The sequence below is a fragment of the Coffea eugenioides genome, chromosome 5, assembly GCF_003713205.1.
Source record: "Coffea eugenioides isolate CCC68of chromosome 5, Ceug_1.0, whole genome shotgun sequence".
Taxonomy (NCBI): domain Eukaryota; kingdom Viridiplantae; phylum Streptophyta; class Magnoliopsida; order Gentianales; family Rubiaceae; genus Coffea; species Coffea eugenioides.
Window position 1 is genome coordinate 45,143,454 of NC_040039.1, and position 19,327 is coordinate 45,162,780.

At 36.3% G+C, this 19,327-nt stretch overlaps 2 protein-coding genes across 2 annotated transcripts; one reads left to right on the forward strand and one right to left on the reverse strand.

Moving 5' to 3' along the window:
* Positions 1 to 5,878: 5,878 nt before the first annotated feature.
* Positions 5,879 to 10,512, forward strand: LOC113772448 (protein LIGHT-DEPENDENT SHORT HYPOCOTYLS 10). Its single transcript, XM_027317042.1, has 2 exons — positions 5,879 to 6,429; positions 10,472 to 10,512. The coding sequence occupies exon 1, from the start codon at positions 5,892 to 5,894 to the stop codon at positions 6,402 to 6,404; it is 513 nt and encodes a 170-aa protein (XP_027172843.1). The 5' UTR covers positions 5,879 to 5,891; the 3' UTR covers positions 6,405 to 6,429; positions 10,472 to 10,512.
* A 4,244-nt stretch (positions 10,513 to 14,756) lies between these two features.
* LOC113769910 (trihelix transcription factor ASIL2-like) lies at positions 14,757 to 18,632 on the reverse strand. The gene is made up of 2 exons (XM_027314229.1): positions 17,267 to 18,632; positions 14,757 to 15,067 (listed from the first exon to the last, which is right to left on the reverse strand). Exons 1-2 carry the CDS (start codon positions 18,462 to 18,464, stop codon positions 15,054 to 15,056), a joined length of 1,212 nt encoding a protein of 403 aa, XP_027170030.1. The 5' UTR covers positions 18,465 to 18,632; the 3' UTR covers positions 14,757 to 15,053.
* Between the last annotated feature and the right edge of the window lie 695 nt (positions 18,633 to 19,327).

Below are 19,327 nucleotides of genomic sequence, written 5' to 3' on the forward strand. Positions count from 1 at the left end.
TCACATCACCATCAAAAAAAAAATGTCGACCTCTTTTTGTATCTAGACACTCAATCCCTCAAACCCCAACTCACGATGAAGGAGGAGAGATGTTGGGGAAGAGTTTTAGCAACTTTCCTTTTAGTCTTTTGTTTTGTTTTATCTTATTATTGTATTTGGCATAAATGAAGCTTGAGGGTTACTAGGTCATTTGCTATAGGGAGGGGAGGTGGGATGTAATATTAAAAATTTTAAGGTTGCTAGGTGAAATTGTTAAAAACTTGAGGGGAGGTTTCTAAAATTATCCATAAACTCAACTAAACTAATAATTGGAGTTTTCTACATCCAAAATGAGGACGGAGGGCGGACCCTTTGTTTAACTAATACCCCTGAACGTTATTAAACTAATAATTGGACATTTATATATCCAAAACGAGGGCAGACCCTTAATTAAACAATCTTAATAATTCTATTTATGAGATATTATTGGAGCTAAACTTCGTAAAGAAAGTTTTCACCTAACACATCAAATCATGATATTCCCACAGCTAATGCAACAAATTAGAGGAGTTCCAGCTCTATTATTGGCTACAACTATTAACTTGAAGTCATGTGTAATAAGTAAAAGGACGTGAAGATGAAAAATGATGATAGCTTAACTAAAAGGGAAAGGACTGTATAACCCTACTTCGTGACCTCTGGATCCAACTTACTATAAGGGGGTTGTAGACAGTTTGTTGTTGAAACGACATGATGGGATCTCTCCTAAGGCTTGTGTACAGGAACGAGTTGTAAAGCATGACCTTGACTGACCATTTTACTGCTTTCTTTTGCTTGGGATCCCGCGCAGACTGGAACTGTGCTGATGGACTCCTTATACAGCAACCTCTCATCAGACCAAATGTACAATTTCTTCTGCTGTCAAAATAAAAATTTTTGTTGTTACTTAGACCCAAAAACAAAAAAAAAAAAAAAATTTTGGGTAACGTTTTTCTTATCGTTAAGCTTCTGAAAAATGTCAAGTTCGTGCTCTTAATTAAAGCTAGTTCTTTGGAATGTGGACCTTCTGAAGTATGTTTACAGGATTCTGAGCAATTGAACTTCCTTAATTTCATTAGTTCGAGATTTTTATTGAATTCTTGCATCCTTAAAATTTTAATGTGTTTTCTTTCACTACAAAATGTTAAAATGCCCTTTATTTGTTCCGTCTTTCTTCTTGAACTAGATATCTTTAGATCTCCTCAGTTAGCCCTTTTGATGATGACAAATGTTTTTCCAATTTCCTATACGTTTTTGTAAATATATGTACTTTGAACATAAAAGCATTTCTCATACTTACAGCCCTTGACGTCTGTAATTTGATTTCAGTATACTACAATGTATGCATTACAAAAAAAAAAAAATAATAAAGCTTACAAGAAAAAATAAAGCTGTGTTCGAACTTTGAATAACAATTCCAGTGCAGAATTGCATACAAATAGGTATTCATGCTTGTAAATGGTCAAGATTCAATTTTATGAATGAGGACGAAAGCCTATTAGTGATATGGTGTATCAAGAATATTTGGATCATATGTTATAGTAAATCATTTTCCTTATGTCTTTTTCATTTCTTAAATATGATAATAGATGCCTCACCAATTTGAAATTGGCTATTCCTTGAAAGTAAAGTATCTCAGTCAAGTTCACTTTCGTAACTAGCTAGCTCTAGAGCTAGCAAGTGAACGATCAAATATTTCTTTCACTGAAAAGTTTGAATCTCCAATATTGACCAAAAAGCAGGACTCTTTTCATAGCGATGGCTATTTAACTCATGATCTCAATAAGGCTCTAGCCTCCAGTTATGGATTGCCACCCTAGTTAATTACACACACTCAGTTTACACAAAAGAAACCGAAGGAAGAAAAGAATAACAGGTCCTAGTCATAATATCGTAGGTCTAATGTATTGATATGTCATGTTGTAGCAAAATCTCATTTGTGGGGAAGCCTCCTGTTGGCTTCTCTCTTGTTGTCTTCTATTGCTGCTTATTTTAACCTTTTCTTAATTTCTTTCAAGTTAATAATTCATTTTGGTAAACATATGCTATCTTTCCTTGTTCTGCATCAAAATAAATATATCCGAGAAAAAGATTAGTCATATGAAATCTTGGCACTAGGAATGAATATTAGTCAGCCAATAACAAATGTACGAGGATATAAAATGATTAGAAAAACAAGCAAATTTTGGATCAAGATGTTATACCATCCAAGTAATCCGTGTCTTGCAACCTACTAGTTAGATGTTATACCATAACATCCAAGTTATTTCTGATTATACTAATAACCTTTTCTGTCCCTTGCCCAATAAATTGGATCAAGCATTGTCTTGGATCGTTTTGTATAATCGTCACCTAGCTAAAGTAATTGACAAGGAAAGGTATACTTTCTTTCTGACATTTTCTTACGAAAGTAAGAATTTTTGGCAAATAAACCTAACTCCCCACAGTAACTTCAAAAGCCGGTAACTTGTGGAGTCCTGTGAGGGACTTATAAACCTAAACCCCAACCCCCCATTACCGATGTGGGATAGAAAACCCCACAGGAGTGCCCCGCTACTAAGAGATAAAGACCCCCAGACCCCCTGAGAATGAGTTTTCTTTTTGACAAGGAAAGGTATACTGAAGACAAGAAAATTGATTTCATGTCGTAGGACAACTTAGCCAGTGCCATAGCTAAGTGTACGGTGATAGCAGGGAATTTAATGCTTTAGATATACTGTCCATGTCCTTCACAAAAAAAAAAAAAAAAGAAAAGAAAAAGATACACTGTCCATGATGAAAACAGTGAAAATTTGTCCAGTTATTTTGGAAATTATGGATTATAGCTAATCCACGTCCACTTTTTTTAGTGGGTACATCTAGTATATCACAATATTCTAAAATAATTTTTTTTTTATATATACTAACCCTAAGGTACAATAATTCTTGCATAAACTACAATAATATATTATTTCTCGAATTAAGCTATAACAGTTACTTGAGGCTGACTTGATTATGTCCAATATAAGCATTAATGCTTCTCGTGGCAAAGCCTTATTTCCTATGCCAGGTGAAGATTAATTTCTTCAGATTCGGACATAAAAATAATTACAGATCGAACGGCCATATGCGATCCTTTCAACTCTCTATATATCCTACGTGGGACCGTTCAGATTGGTCACCTGTCAAATGCCAACAACTTGACGTGTACCCTAGGTTCTCTAGTCCTACAAAAGTTCAAATCATGGCAAATAAGAATCTAGTGTGCAAGATCAACCAGATTTGGCTTCCAGCAAATTAGCACGATTGTTAGAGGTAATTATCATTCCAATAGGGTGATCTTTCTATGTAAAAACTGATTGACGAGATCAATGATATGTAATTATTCAGTCACTTCACCAAATATGTTCTTCAAGTTTTAGATTCAAATCTTACCATATGTGAGTTGTCTGGTCTAATTACATGTTAGTAATCTTCCCACCATTTTAGTTTGTAATAATGCCGAATTGTAAGGTTTTTTTTTTTTTTTTTGAAATATTGATCCCACTATTGTAGTCTGTAATAGAGATATCAAAATGGGTGATTTGGGAGGATTTGATCGGGTCATAATTGAATAACGGGTATAATTGCATTAATCTATTTATACCTATCTAATAAATTGGTCAAAATAGATCAACTAATTTACAACCATTTAATAAATGGGAATAGGTATATCTAATTACCATTTATAACCTGCTTGAAATTCTACTTATTTTCTTTTGCATATTGTTTGACAAGAATTAACAATATTTTATTCTGATTAAAGTATTAAGAAATTCAATTGTATCCTTTCAATACTCACCAAAAAATGAATTTAAATATATAATTATTTTTAAATGAATATAAATGAGTGAGACAATCGAGTCAATTTACTACCCATCAATTAAATGGATCTAATTGAGTCACTCATTTAAACTCATGCTCAAATCGACTTATTAATGAACAAGTTTGGACAGGTCAATACAAATACACTGTGATTAACGCCTCTAGTTTGTAAGACGTTTAGAACCCAATTAGTGTCAAGTCACCATGATCGTTTTAAACAAGTGATTTGTTAGGAAACAAACTAATACATTTCTGATTTGGCCCTAAAAAAGAAATGGTCTGAGATCGATGTCGGGATCTTTGTACTGTTTTAATATTTTTAGCAGAGACATGTCTATGGTCTCATTCATTAACCAAACAAGTGAAATATTTCTCTTTTTTTTTTTTGGATACAAAAATTTGGGCAGGTTTAGTTCCAATAGCTACTACGGTTAAGGCATACCTCCGGGATTACAAGTCGTTTATAAGGGTTCTTATAAATCACCCACCAATACAGTTATTTCATTAGTAATAGAATTTAAACGCATGATTTTTGTGAGGAAATGGTTCTTATAAATCACCCACCAATACAGTTCAAACACTTGATTTTTTGTAATTCAAACACATGATTTTTTGTGAGGGAATGATTCGTCCTTACCAACTTGTGTTGAAGTTGGTGAAACATTTCTTGTTCTCAGAACACGAGCAATGGATGCATAATTATAAAAAAATTTTGTATCCCACAACTAAGGAAAGTTATATCAGATTATCTATGTTAGGAGTATTCTGAATTCTATAGACAGATCACTGCATGCAGACATGCATTCCTGCTTCCAGAAACGTGACACTAATAAAAGCTTGAATTGGAGAGACAGTCTCCAATATATAGCAGTATCTTACCATCCCCAGTTTCCAAATGTCCTAATAGTGGGCATTATGTGGACAATGTTCCAGTTACACCTGAAAGGGACAGCCATTTAACAGCAGCACGAAATATCCTGAGCCTTGATTCTATCGTTAATCTTCCACTAATTAATAATTACTGCATTATAATATTCACTGCACAAGCGTCTACATGCTTAACTTTACTACTTTAACTGCAAATCACAATAATAACGTTTTTCAGCCATTGTGCAGTGAACTAGAGAAGAGTACCAAAGAATTGTATCTGGTTTTTGTCATATTTACATCTCTCACGAATAATCAAAGCTAGTGACTGATGCTACTGCTTCACATTTGTGAGTAACTTCTTCAAATATTAATTGACAAAACATGAACATTTCCTTCTCAAATACAAGTCATGACCTTTTCTACGATAATCTGCAGTAAAATAAGAAGCACTAGCATAAAATTTAGGGTTTTGAATTAATGTATGTTAACGTAAATGAATTACCTGGGATGAGGTCCTGAGGTTCTTCCTAACATGGTGGCAAAAGGTACACTAAAATCCCAAAAAAAAGAATAAAAAATAACCTACATATATAGTTAACCATTTATATCGAAATTAGCTTATTGGTGCTTACCGGGACAAAAAAAACACTTATTAGCTTGCAGACAAAAGAGTACTGTCCAGGTAAAACACCATGACAAGGGACAGAAACTTCAGAAGGGAAAAAAAGAATACATCATGGTAAAATGATACGCTCTTGTTTACTGAGTCAATTATATGTTGAAAATGTGACTCCACCCAGACTTGTTGTAAACGTACGTTTTTGACAGGGGTTTGATGAGGATAGTATGGACAAAACCCTTTACAATAATTGTAACTTATCCAGCATACGTATGGTTAATGGCAATATTTACTATTTAAATAAAGAGAAATAAAACCATAGAGGAAGAAAAGAGGAACAGAAAGCAACTTTGTATGGCCCATAACATGTCAACTCAACAGGTCTGTGATGTGATCTTCATCTTCCTGCACCCCATTTTCTCCTGTTCCTTTAACCTTAACTTCCAATATTCTTTTGCCTGCTTTAGCAACAAAAATTTTGGATCAATCCCTCATCAGCTGTAAGGTCAAGCGAGAAGAGAGAGAGGGAAAAATTATCGTCATGGCAGGAGAGGGATCATCGAGTTCAAGATCCTTAGGTGATCAATCAGCTGCTGCTCCTAGCCGCTATGAATCCCAAAAGAGAAGAGATTGGAACACTTTTGGTCAATATTTGAAGAATCAAAGACCTCCAGTTCCACTCTCCCAATGTAATAGCAGCCATGTTCTCGAGTTCCTTCGATACTTAGATCAGTTTGGCAAGACTAAAGTTCACTTGCAAGGTTGCATGTTTTATGGCCAGCCTGAGCCACCTGCCCCATGTACTTGTCCGCTTAGACAAGCTTGGGGCAGCCTCGATGCCCTCATCGGAAGGCTTCGCGCCGCCTATGAAGAGAACGGAGGATCCCCAGAAAGCAACCCCTTTGCTAGTGGTGCAATAAGAGTTTATCTTAGGGAAGTGAAGGAGTGCCAAGCTAAGGCAAGGGGAATCCCATATAAGAAGAAAAAGAAGAAGACTTCCCCATCAGGAGGCAAAGGAGATGATGAGTCAAGTTCATCCTTGCCATTCTCCTAAATTCAATCAATGCTTTCAACAAATGGTAAATTTTCCTTTTACTAGAATGTATAGTTATAAATTTGGCTGTGAAGTGATCGATTAGTAGTATTACTTAGAGCTTCAACTTGAGCTTCCCTCATTCTTTCAGCAATTATTTCAACTACTTGCCGTGATTGCTAATGCATCAGGGAAAAAAAATTGCATAGTAAGAATCTGGATTGCATGTGAACTAACTATGCTAATGAAAGTGTTATTATCTACTTTAAACACTCAAAGGGAGTTCATTAAATAGATTTTCAACCCCAGTCCCAAAAGAAAAAACAAAAATTTTACCAGCTAAATAAAGATTCTGCATTCCTTTTCTGAAGTCAAATACATCAATTTTCACTATGAACCCTAGAGGTGGTGTCACTGTGCACTTGGAGTTTTTGGTTCACCTAAACCCTCTACGATTGTGATCAATCTCTTATGATTAGTTGAACTAGTGCCATGAAATATTTCACCTAAGCACATGATGTTGTAATAAGATAGTCGTCAAATGCATTGACAGTGGCGTTATTTTTTCTTGATCTTTCACAGTTCATGGTTAAGAAATTAGTGACATATAATATTTGACCCACGAGATGAGGAGGTTAAATAGATCCACTCTCCATTCATTATCAACCCAAACATACAATGTCTCCAGTGAGATCCTAATTTAGTAGAATGAGGTATTATTTTCAAGTGTATGTCAGCCTTTCATTTGTTAGGAATCTTTTCGGATTTTGCAGATTTTGCGCCCCCACAGATTGTCATCTGAGGTAGCAGACACTTTTGATGGTATTCTACAATAGAAATGGACAATTATCCAAATATTCTAATGGTTTCTTTCCATGGTCTAGCAATCAAATTCTGAAACTTAGGTCCCATGTTATGCATGCCTTTTTTTTCATGGCATTTTTACGCTTAATTTTTAAACCACATGATCATCATTACAAAACCTAGCAGATGTACGAGAAACATAACATTTTTTTATTAATTTTTCACTGTTAAGCTATATTAAAACCTTGATTTTACAACCTCCACCCCCACTAGAATCTCTTTTCTAGTGCATTAAATCTTTGTGAGGGCATTTTAGAAATTTGCACCACCATGTTTGTTGTCCTTTGTATCTTTACTTAGATTGCTTTCTCTCTGCATTAGATTTCGTGGGACATCACACTCGACCATATTTGTCACATTGCTCTAATTTTTCAGTGACAGAAAGAGTGGTAGTATTACGTTTGCATGTACTTTGGCATCAGAATGATCCAGTTGGTGAACCAAAGGAACATCTTTTGTTTGCTAATAACAGCAATTTCCATTTCATTTAGCTTTGCTAGCTCAACCAATTTGTCATGGTTTGACCTTGACCATTACAATGTTGAGAAAATTGAGAGCCCTACTATATAGTATTTTAGCTTTTGAAGATTGGATATCAGAATGAAAAGGATTTTGAGAGATTAATCTAGGGAATGTAAATTGTGATTCGTTCACAGTTGGAGCAATATTCTGATAGAATAATCCACTGTTACTACCCTATTTGGCAGTTTGAACTTGTTCAAGTAAGACGCAAAAATGTTTATCCACTGATTTTTGTTGGGAAAGCCGGCTCATTTTTTTGGTTTTGGTGGGGGGGGGGGGGGGGAAGCTATGAATCTTCAAAATCTTTTTCTCGTTTTTCTCTATTATGAACTTCAATGTATGAGAATGGCCACTGATTAGCAGAAATGGTTAGCTCTTAAGTAATCGCGCGTTTAAATTCTCAGTGAGTTTTCGCCATGCATGATTGTTTGCTGTTTGATTGAAATCTTGGAGACTAAGGAATAATGCATTATGCTTGGATTAGTAGCATAGCCATTTTAGACTCCAAAAGTTTAGTTTAGGATCATAGTACATCACAACCATTGTGATTTTGAAAATCACATACACAGCATACTAACACCAGAGATTTTCATAAACCATGTGAAAGTCTATCTAGCACGGGTGAAAATGCCTAAAATTTTTAAGAATTACAATAGAAGAATGCTTTTGAATTGGGAGGTCAGAAAGTTTAGTCATATTATATTATAATACAAACAAAGGTTGACAAATGCTTGTAATTGTCAAGTGTACAAGTTCTACAATCTTGTTATTTGGTTTTCGTGTACCATAGGGCGAAAACGAGAAATAAATGTGAGCCCTATCTATGAATATCTTGGGAAGAAGAGTATAATGGGAGAGCAAGATGTTTTAGAAAACTGAGATTCGACTGATTGATATCATCTTCTATCCCATCTATTGCGAGAGTGATTGATAGAACATTTCCACAAGATCACCAAATGAAAACATACAAGTAAACAAATAATTTCAACAAACTAAGATTATTAATTTAGCAATAGTTTCACCCGTTTATTTGGTTGAAAGTTACAATTTGAGGTTACATTTGCCCAAATTTTTCAAGAACATGTTAGTAGTACATAAATAAAGGTGCCAACGACAAAAGGTGTGATCATGGCATATAAGTAAATGAGTCCATTGCATACCTACGAATGGAAGATGTAGTTAAGGTCCTTGGCGTGGGGAGGGGAGGGGGGTGGAAGGGAAGTACCTATGGCGTTCCTTGATTTATAGGGATATCAAAATACTCTTCCACTAGTCTTCTCTAATCAGCGAGTCTCAACAAGTGTAGTTCTGGCCACTAATGAACCTTCTAGCTTTAACCAATTTGATTCAAGATTCAGTAAATTGCTAACATGTATGCTGCTACTTAAAGATATGCATTGCTTTTGTAAATGGATTATACTGATTAATAAGGCTGGTAATTGACATGCATCTAACTCCAGATTGTACGGCTTTAGATAGAATTTTTCTTTATTGTACTGACACATTTTTGGAGCTATAGTCGCAAGTATTTAACTTTCCTACGTGATATATGTACTTAGGAACTGAAATTGTCAGTTCTTGACAACGTGGTAGTTCCAGATTGAAAGTCGTGAGTCAGGTCTTCAGTTTGAGGTAACTTTGAACTTGACTGGGAGCACTGCATCTTGATGTATTCCAATGCAAAGCAAACTGTTTGAGTCAACTGGGCTCCCATTTTGATGTTTATATTCGATTCCTTTTCGAGTAAATTCTGTGCACTTAAATGTACTGGCACCATTGTACTCGTGGTGTTTGGACTATTCTAGCTTTGTGGAGAAAAAAGTCTCGTCCAGGAAGGATACACATACATACTAGAACAAGGAGTTGCTCATTTCTTTTGTTGTTCTTGTTCATTTGCTGGAAAAGCATAAACTATTTTACAGTGCTCAGTCGTTGACATATCATTCTTTGATTAGTCACAAAAAGGACAAGCTGCCCAATATATATCGCCAATCAAAACATGGGAATCAGCAACTAGGATTTATCTATATTGAAATTGTAAGGTGAAACTATGAGTTATTTTGGCATATTTGTCTCGGGATAGCTTTTTTCTGTATACATTTTTTCCCTTTCCCCTTTACTGGCTGAGTTGAAATATGACATCTTAATGATTTATTTCTAACATTTGGTAGGAATCTAGTTGTCTCCAACAACGGACCGTGGGGATGCAACTACATTCCAACAGATGATTATGTGTACTATTTGTCTGGATTCTATATTATTTTCTGGATACAGAACTAAGACCAACTAATAAAAGTTCAAGTCAAGGACATTGTCTTTAATTGAGTAGATTTAATGACAAGATACTTAAAGCAAATCTAATCTAGCTACTAAAGCAAGTCTAACACCACTCCAACCCATGCATGTACTAAGTGGTGACCACTTTTGCTTTGATTTGCCATACAAGATTTGCATATCAAGAATCAGAAGTTGGTCTTCGCATCGATACGAAAAACTATCAAGATTTGAAAGCAGATTCACTCCACCAGTGGAGAAAAGAAAACAAAACAAAACAAATTTTCTGCACTAGTATAATGGCTTCCGTGTGTTGCAGATAGTTTAATTAATTAAATTTATGAAAAAATTTTCAATAATTCTTGGTAGTTATGTTCCAAATGTTTGAAGACAATTTTTAAGTTGATGATTATGTTGTCTTTGAGCAGGACCATGTTGGTTGATGGAGTAGTGGACAAGTCCAACCGGGCACATTCTATTGAAGTTGCAAAATATCAAAAGCCAAAAAAAAAAAAAGTTGAAATATATCACTCATCAATTATCATTCACTACTGCAGTTCCCTTCTGTATCCAAAGTTGCAGATTAGTGAAATCCAGTAATGACTCATTTTAGCGTGTTTTAGGAGCCGATTCTTTTGCTGTTTTGTGGGTTCTCGGCCGGGCTCCCTTTGAGGCCATGAATTCTTGTAGAAGTGAGGCTTCGTGTTTGTAAAATTGCTATTACTCTTGGTATATATTGCTTTCTTCACTCTTTTTTTTTTTTTTTGCACTCAATATATAAATACTGCTACTAGAGAAGCATCCTGACTTCAGGTTTTCTTAGTATGATGGTGTTTACCTGAACAAGGAGCCTTGGAACACAGAATGTTGCCAAAAAAATGCCACGAAAATGCAAATATTATACTGTTAAGAGTAGGAATTAGGAAGGAAAACGTGTCTGGGACTAATGTTTCTCATCTTTGTCAATATTTTGCTTTACTTCCCGAAAATGCATTCCTAATTTGAGGGTACATCCGTCACCAATATCATGGAAAATGATGCATGATCCGGACTTTTATTTTATTATTTTGTCTTCTTGCATGCAACTGCTCTCTCCACCATGCATCAAGTTTTTTTTTCTTTTTTTTTTTGTGTTTGGATTTTACAAGGGAAAACGCAAAGTCTTTATTGTTTTTCTTGATAATTAAGTTTTCTAAACCATTTTGAAGACATAATCTTAAGACCAATTTTTTGCAAAGTCCTTTGTTGGTTACATAGCATTTAATGGATCAAGAAATGCATCTACCCTAGGGTTTAGTAATTTCTGGATTTTCAAACCTAATAAGTTGGTGTTGGAGCAGTTCATATCAATAATTCAATATATATATATATATATATATAAAGCCTTTGACAAATTGAGTGACTTGCATTAACAAAGAATACACACTCATACACACACACACTAAAACCAGTCAAAATGGTATTTAAATCCAGGGTCACTTGCTTAAGTTTCGCAGATTATTTCATTGCCAAAATAAAGAAATGTGTTATATCAACTTATTAATATTGCTACTCGTAGAAATCTTATTATAAGAGATTTTTATTATTGAGCCTCTATTGTCAGTTCCATCCTGGACTGCCCTTGATCATGAGGACCGTCAGTCAATTAATCAGAAGGGGAAAATAGAAAAGAAAAAGAAGAGAAAAGCAAGCTGCGCTGGGAAACTTGTTCTACATGAAGAGCGAAAATAAAACAGCCAAAAAGATCTAGTTTCAAAGCCACTTCAATTGATAAAGTATGTCCATGCTTTAAGGTTTTCATGTAGATTTTGTTTAAGTGATAGAACAAAATTTTCCTATTCTAAAGCAAATTCACAATTAAAGAGAACATGTATGTGATCTTGACCAGGCTTGGCGGATAATCTTCTAATTCTGGAGTGTCAACAAAATTGTATTTTACATGAAACTTTCGTCCTCTGTTTGTCAATGATGAAGAAATAAGATACATTCCTGATTCTTGGTTTTGTTCTTTGATTTCTCCCCTTCTGTACATGGTAAAGATATCTATTGCATTCCTAGAGGACAGATGATAATTATTTATTTAGGATAGATGATTAATGCCAAAACGGGAAATTAATACGACTTGCCACTCATAAAGATGTTATTCCTCCAACCCTTCATGTAAATAAAGTATTGTCACAAATTGAGAGAAGATAAGTGAGTATTCTAATCATTTCGTTTCAAGGACTACTAGAATGAATTTGTTTCTTAAGTATATCGTCGAAGGATTTGTCCTAGCTAAGTATATAAATGAGAATTTTTTAGCATAATATTATAATTTTAAGAAAGTGTTTTCTTTCATTATGCTTGTAGCTTCTGGTATTCCTTTAGTCTCAGCATGAGTTGAGGTATACTTCTATTAAAAATCATATGCCATTTCAAAGTGCTGTCTCGTGGAACTATGATCAGCTACTAATGGGGAAAAAAAAATAGCCAAAGAGGTCCAAGGAAAATAGGGGTTAAGAACGAAAAGAAGTAGAAGAATTTATGTTACTTGGAAGAAAAATAAGACTAATGCTTGAAGAAAGAAAAGAGCAAGATTGTTGGATCGGACCGAAGGACAAACTAAACTATTCGATATTTGAATTGAGTTCAGCTCAGTAAGAGTTTGTTTAAACTTGGTTTGCCAACTAATCGAACCGAACTTAAACAGCATTTTTGCGTTCAATAAATGTTCAAGCTTAGTTCAAATTTGGCTCAATTAGCATAAAATTAAAATTTATAAGTAAAAAACTCAAGCTACTCGAGTTCGATTTGAATTAAGCTCGACAAAAACTCATTTGAGTTCGGCTTGATAGATAAACGAATCAAACTTGAACAGAATTTCAAATTCGATAAAATAATCTAATAATTTTGCACACTAGGGTGTTCGACTTGATTAGTCTCATTTACACCCCTAATCGTGAACAAAGAATTTTATTTATGGGAGAAAGAAAGGGTAGTTAAACATTTTTTTTAATCAATTTGAAGTTTTCACTTTTCAGAGGGAAATCAGATAAATAGATGAAAATAAACAGAAAAAAAAACAGTAAACATGCTACTTAAAGGTAATCTTGAGGAGAAAAGAGAGAGAGAAAAAAAAACAAAGTAAGAAAGAAGGCAACCAGCACTGTCATCCCCTAACTAATATTGTAACATAATTATAAGTTACAACAGCCAGATGAGAGTATTAGCTGAATAATCTTGCATTGCATCTAAACTTTTATGCCTATCCAATATCTTAATACAAATAGAGTTTGAGGAGGCTTATAATGTTACAATTTTTTTCAGTGTTTGAAATTTCTCTTTTACTGTCAAAAGCAAGTGTAAATTTTTTTTCCTAAAAAAAAAAAAGCAAGGATAAAATAGTTCAACTACATTCAAAATAATTTTTTTATTTTTATTAAAAATGCTAATTGTATTAGTAACCACCAATAATTTTATAAATAACTACTAGCAACTATCCATCTATACATTTTTATTTTCAGAAACTTCTTTAACAAATTAATTTCCAAAGTGTAAAACCAATTTCTATATATAAAAAAAAAAATTTACAAATAATTATAATTAATATCATTTGCACATACATAAAATGTGTCATAACCACTATTTTATATGGAGTGTCACAAGAATATCTATCTTTTGTCATTTGTAATTGTGAAAGTCGAAGAAAATGTGATACAGAATTACAGATCAACGCAATGTTAGATGCGTATTCACCATCTTCATTAGTTGGGTCATGCTATGAAGATGATAATATTCAGCCTAATTAAGATTGTTCTCTTCCCCTCTATATTGTCAGATGAAGTTTTTAAACCAGAACAGTAGCTTATATCAAACTTGACCATTATGCTGAAAAGCGTTTTTTCAGCTTAAAGTTTTGGGCATATTTTCTTCATTTTTCTCTTTTATGGCTACATCTTAAGCATTTTGGGTAACCCAAAAGCAAAGCAATCTCGAAAGATGAAGCTTTGGATTCTCAGAGTAGCTTTGAGCGGTCATTTTTGGTCATGGCCTTGGATAGACCCGAGAATTCTTCCAGATCAAAAGTGGCATGATTCATCTTCCAACATTAACCTGGTGCATCTTCAAGCTGCTGGGGGTTGCCATGCAATATCAGCTCAACCAGGGCTGGGGGACCAGAACAAAGCCATTTGAAAATGGCTTAGGAATTAAAGAATAAAGGAAACTCTTTTGACTTTGGGAAGACACATCAGAAGTTAGAAATTTTCCCAAAACATCAGTGTTTGGAATAGAACCTCTATTTAATTGTTGTTAAAATTATGGAGTACATGGACAGGTGTCTGATTTCGACTTCCAAGAAAATGGGATACTACTACCATCAACAACCTGACTTGGAAGATCATCAGAAAGGTACATCCCAGGTGGCAGCCAGCGTTTTGAGAAGGCAAACTAGAACAAGCATCGGCATGAGGGAACACAGTAGTGAATTTCCCATTTCGACAGCATTCAAGAAAGGAGGAGTCCGAGTTCTATATTGTCATGATCCAGACAAGCATTCGATTAATTTCCCATGTCGATAAGATTCAGCAAAGTGATTCGTTTCCCATACTGTCATGAACCACGCCATGCCACATACAAGCACTAAACAACCCGGTAAAAAATTGAAGCCTCGGCAGCTTTTACTCAGTCCACCAATGCAAATGAAACGAGAGAAGGAATTTTTTTTTTTTTTTTATATATATATATATAGTAACAACAGCTGAGACAACAGAGGCCACCTATCAACCATTTACAAGTTTCCTATCTTACGTTGTTATCGTCAAACGAAAGAGAAGATATGCTTCAAATAGTACAAAGTCCAACTATCACACAGTCAAGACTAGCAAACCCTATTAAGTACTACTATATCTAGAAACATCCGCCTAGCAAAAACTAGCCTAGGTGTTCCACAGCTGAACTAGAGTCTACCTGTACTCCTCTAAAAGATCAGCCAACACTTCCACAACAGAGATCTTTCACTGAAGGCATCTACAAGTAACCATCTGTCAGCATGGAAGAAAGAATGGTTAACAAACGTTCTTTCACTGTTGAAGTCAAAAGACAAAATGACAAACATCCAAAGAGAGAGTAGATATAGTGTAGTATTTGTTTACAACTGTGATGTTAGATACTCTACAAGTTGTCAAACCAAAAAGCTGGCAATTTTGGATACCAAGAATGTATCACATGGCAAAAGGTAAGCAATCAACCTTAAAAGTCTTGCTTTGATTTTCACATTCTCATCAGAATCTTAGTTGTTTCTCATGCAGCATATAGAATCCAAGGAAAAAGGTTTGAATGAGGGAGAAAAGCTGAACAAGAAGGGGTGCTTGATGCCGTCATATGCACAGTTTCATCAATAAGACAGAACATGTTAAATAGGGAGAAGGGGCTGGACGGTCATTAGAAGGACCGTCCTTGAGCAATTCACGGTCAAAATTTGACCCAAAAAAGTTATACGATCCTGATCACTTCTTGTACCTCATTTTTAACAACGTATGTAGGACCTACAAAAATTTATTCTAAAATTACACATTGTGCAAACAAAGTTACGTGGTGTGCAAAATATACAAAATCACCTGCAACCGTTCCTGCCCGTGGTCCGTTAAATAGGAGCATTGATACTTGTTCTGGGTCCAAGAAGATAACAAACAGAATCAGGGCAAGCTGGAAAGAAAGATGCTAAAGGTCTAGTTTGGTCTTAGCACTCCCTTGATCTAGTTGAATCTGTATACCCACTAGCCCCTAACACAAGACTCCTTAGGCTCCCCATCCCCCTAGATTAGGATAGAGTAGGTTATACAATGTATCGTTGCTGACAACAAAAAAAAAAAAAGAAAGAAAGATGCTAAAGAGGTGCTGCAAATTCTTTCGCTATTGAATGGTAGATGAGCACTTAGAACAATGTGCACAAAAGATTTATTATTACTTGAGCACACATTTCACTTGTGAATGTATTTCAATTCCTTGGAGTTCATGAGATGAAGCCTGTCCATAATCCAACAAAAAACTAGAGAAATGAAACCTGTCCATGAGATGTCTCTCAGCAGTCACTCTTGATACCGCTACCACAACTTATTAGTTGAGCAAGACGAGGAAGCAGATCCCCAAGTTCTTTTTTATTTTATATTTTTTTCCAAGAGGATCATACCATAACTGACTCGGACAGGCTCCTTAACATCTCCTGATACCACTCTGCTAAATTTCAAGTCCATCTTCAAGGAGCAAATTACATCTTAGAATAACACATTTCCATATTGAGAGGACGGGAAAGAGGGAAGCTAATCTAAATCAGTTACCACGCAACATTGTACAATGAAGGCTGTATGTATTATGTATAATGCATTATGCTCTTTTAACCTTTAGGCAACCTAGCCAGACGACAATATCAAAGTCAAGCTCTAGTGCTTAGGCAAAGACAAAGTTCATAAAATACACCAGAGGTGACAAAAAAAGGGGAGGACATTCAAATGGAGTAATTAAATGGGGAAACTCCGGGACCGTCCTAAACATACACTAGGCAATATGTTCTGCTGAATTTAATAACATACAATATGAACGGAAGAGAGAAAAATCACTCAACATATATTGCGCCTTAACATCAGCACTCACAAATCTAAGCTTTTGGGACACATGGCAATGACTACCGGTTAAGAATCAAAAGACTACCATCAAAATCTCCTCCATCATCTCCTACCTCCGCAATTCTTGAACAGCAGCATAACCGCCACTGTTCTTTAAGCAAGTAGGTGTCTTGTACACTGCAATGTAAGTCCATACTCCATAGACACAACAACCTCTCATCAGCACACTATAATGGAGCAATCAAATACTGTCTCACCACATTCAAAGTGATTATACTATTCCCCATATTCTCTACTTCGATGGCTATCAATAGTTTACCTGTAAAACACCTCTCACTAAAATAGTTTACCTGTAATTCCACCACCTACAAGTTGGCCTACGACAGTTGGTATGGCAACATCTCATTTTTTATCATTTTAATGGCTATCAATCATAAGCAACTACTCAGTTTCGATCAGTACCTCAAGGACGCAACCCAAAAAAAAAAAAAAAATCAATACTCGAAACTGAAAATTCCATCATAGAAAATTCCATCATAACATGCTATACTGAAACTAGAGTCGTGTAACATTGCCAGCATTACTCGAGACAAAATCCAAATGCACAGATAAACTTACCACCAGATTGTGAATTGCGCTTAGATCGCTTAAGCTTTTCGAGCTGGACCTGGGATTCCATAAAAAGCTTCATCCTTTGAATCTCCAAATCCTTGGCAAACTGCATTCTCTGCTTCTCCAACTCAACCATTTGCCTCTGTTTCGCCTCCTCTACTCTCTCATATATGTCCGCAAATCCCCTTATCGCCTCCGCCAACTTCCTATACCCTTCTGCCGCCACCTTCCCCGCGGCGCCCCTCCTCTTTTTCCTCCTCATCCCACCCGACCCCAGTCCAACCGCGGCAGCACTCGACGTATCAGACTCTTCCTCATCCTCGTCGTCCTCCGCCACCGCCGCAGCAGCTGCTGCCATCGCCGAGAAGTTCCGTCGGAAAACCGCCTCCTCCCCCATCGCCGGAGCTGGCGCAGGCCGCTTAGACCTTGGACCCACCGGCACCGCCGACGGCAACGGCGGCAACACTGGAAACTCTTTCCTCACCGTCATCGTAGCCGGCGCAGACGCAGGCGCCGGTGACGGAGAAGTATTTTTTGCAGCGAGAGAATTTTTCCTCGTCACCGGAGGAGTACCGGAAGGAGGTGCGTTGGCCTTGATAAAAGAATCCCCGATGAGAGAATCCAGCGATGCGAAAAACGGCCACGTAGAAACAACCCGGCCGTTCGATTGCAAAAATTTAGCTTTCTCGAGTTTGTACTTTTTCTTCAAGGTATCGATGCGGTTCTTGCACTGGATATCGGTCCGGTGGAGCTTTTTGGTGTGGGCATGGTCGGCGTTAACGGCGTCAGCGACTTCTTGCCAGTGCTTCTGACGGAGGTTACCTCGGTTAAGGTCCAAATAATGGGACCCCCAAGCTTCAATCAAAGTATGGGTGGCATCCTCCGACCAACAGTCCTCTCGAATCGGGAATGACGTAGCTTTAGTTGTTGTTGATGGACGGGGAGGTGGGTGGGGAGGGAATATGTCAGCTGAAGAGGAGGGGGGAGGAGGGGGGGAGGGGGAGGGAGAAGGAGGGGTGGTCGGGTTGGTGTTGGTGGAAGTTGGGGGTAAGCCGGCGTCGTCTTCATCGGACATGGGTGGGGAATGGTGGGATGTTGTAGTGGTGGTGGTGGAGGAGGAGGAAGGGGAGGTGGAGTTGAGAGGAGGAGGAGGAGGAGGAGAATGGGAAGCAGAAGCAGGTGAGGGTCGACGGGCCGACGACATGACGGGAAAAGTATGACCAAAGGCGCCGATGAGGTGCGGAGGGTCAGTGTGGCGTAGGGGGTGGGAATTGCAGTTTGGTCCTTGGGCGGGTTGGTGGGTGGAGCAGTGGTATTGGGTTAATGGGTAAATGGATTTATGGGTTTGGGCTTTTGGATTTATTGCATTTCGGTGGGAAGGGGTGACTCTGGAGGTCTACAAATCTATATAAGTTAATTTTGTACTTTGTTTTTTTTTTTTTTTTTTGTAATTGTACATTTGTGCCCTAAATCAATTTGTACATGTATTGCTAAAAAATAGGAGAACTTATTTGATCAAACCTTCAAAGTAGTGTAGAAACGTGGGGTAGTAATCGTGTATTTTTATCATTTTTCTTGTAAATATATCAAATAGTCAGCAAAATTACCTTGGTGATTGAGATTCTTTATTAGTACCCCCATTATAATCAAGGTATGGCGATGGAAATGTGTATTACAACAACCATAATGAGAGTCAGCTTCTAAAATACTACCTAGTTGAAAGGTGACAATACACACTATTTAGAACAAGAAACAAATCAAACTTTGTAGTATTCAAACTTATTAGTTATTTTAACGAGTTTGAAATTTTGTTCAAACTTATCTTGTTTAGTCATTATATCGATTTTGAACGAGTTCTTTTTTTTATCGAACTTGAGAGTTATCGAGCACAAAAAATTGTTCAAATTTGGATTGACTAATTAACGAATCAAATTGAAACAAACTCTTATCAAATCGAACTCGATTCGAGTATCAAATAGTTAGATTCATCTTTCAATTCGAAAAGCATTCTTTAGAAGATATTACAAATAATATTCTTGGGCCACAGAAGGTCTTTATATCTTGAGT

Excerpts from the sequence above, each read along its gene's own strand:
- LOC113769910 (XM_027314229.1), bottom strand. The coding sequence starts at position 18,464 with ATGTCGTCGGCCCGTCGACCCTCACCTGCTTCTGCTTCCCATTCTCCT.
- LOC113772448 (XM_027317042.1), top strand. The coding sequence starts at position 5,892 with ATGGCAGGAGAGGGATCATCGAGTTCAAGATCCTTAGGTGATCAATCA.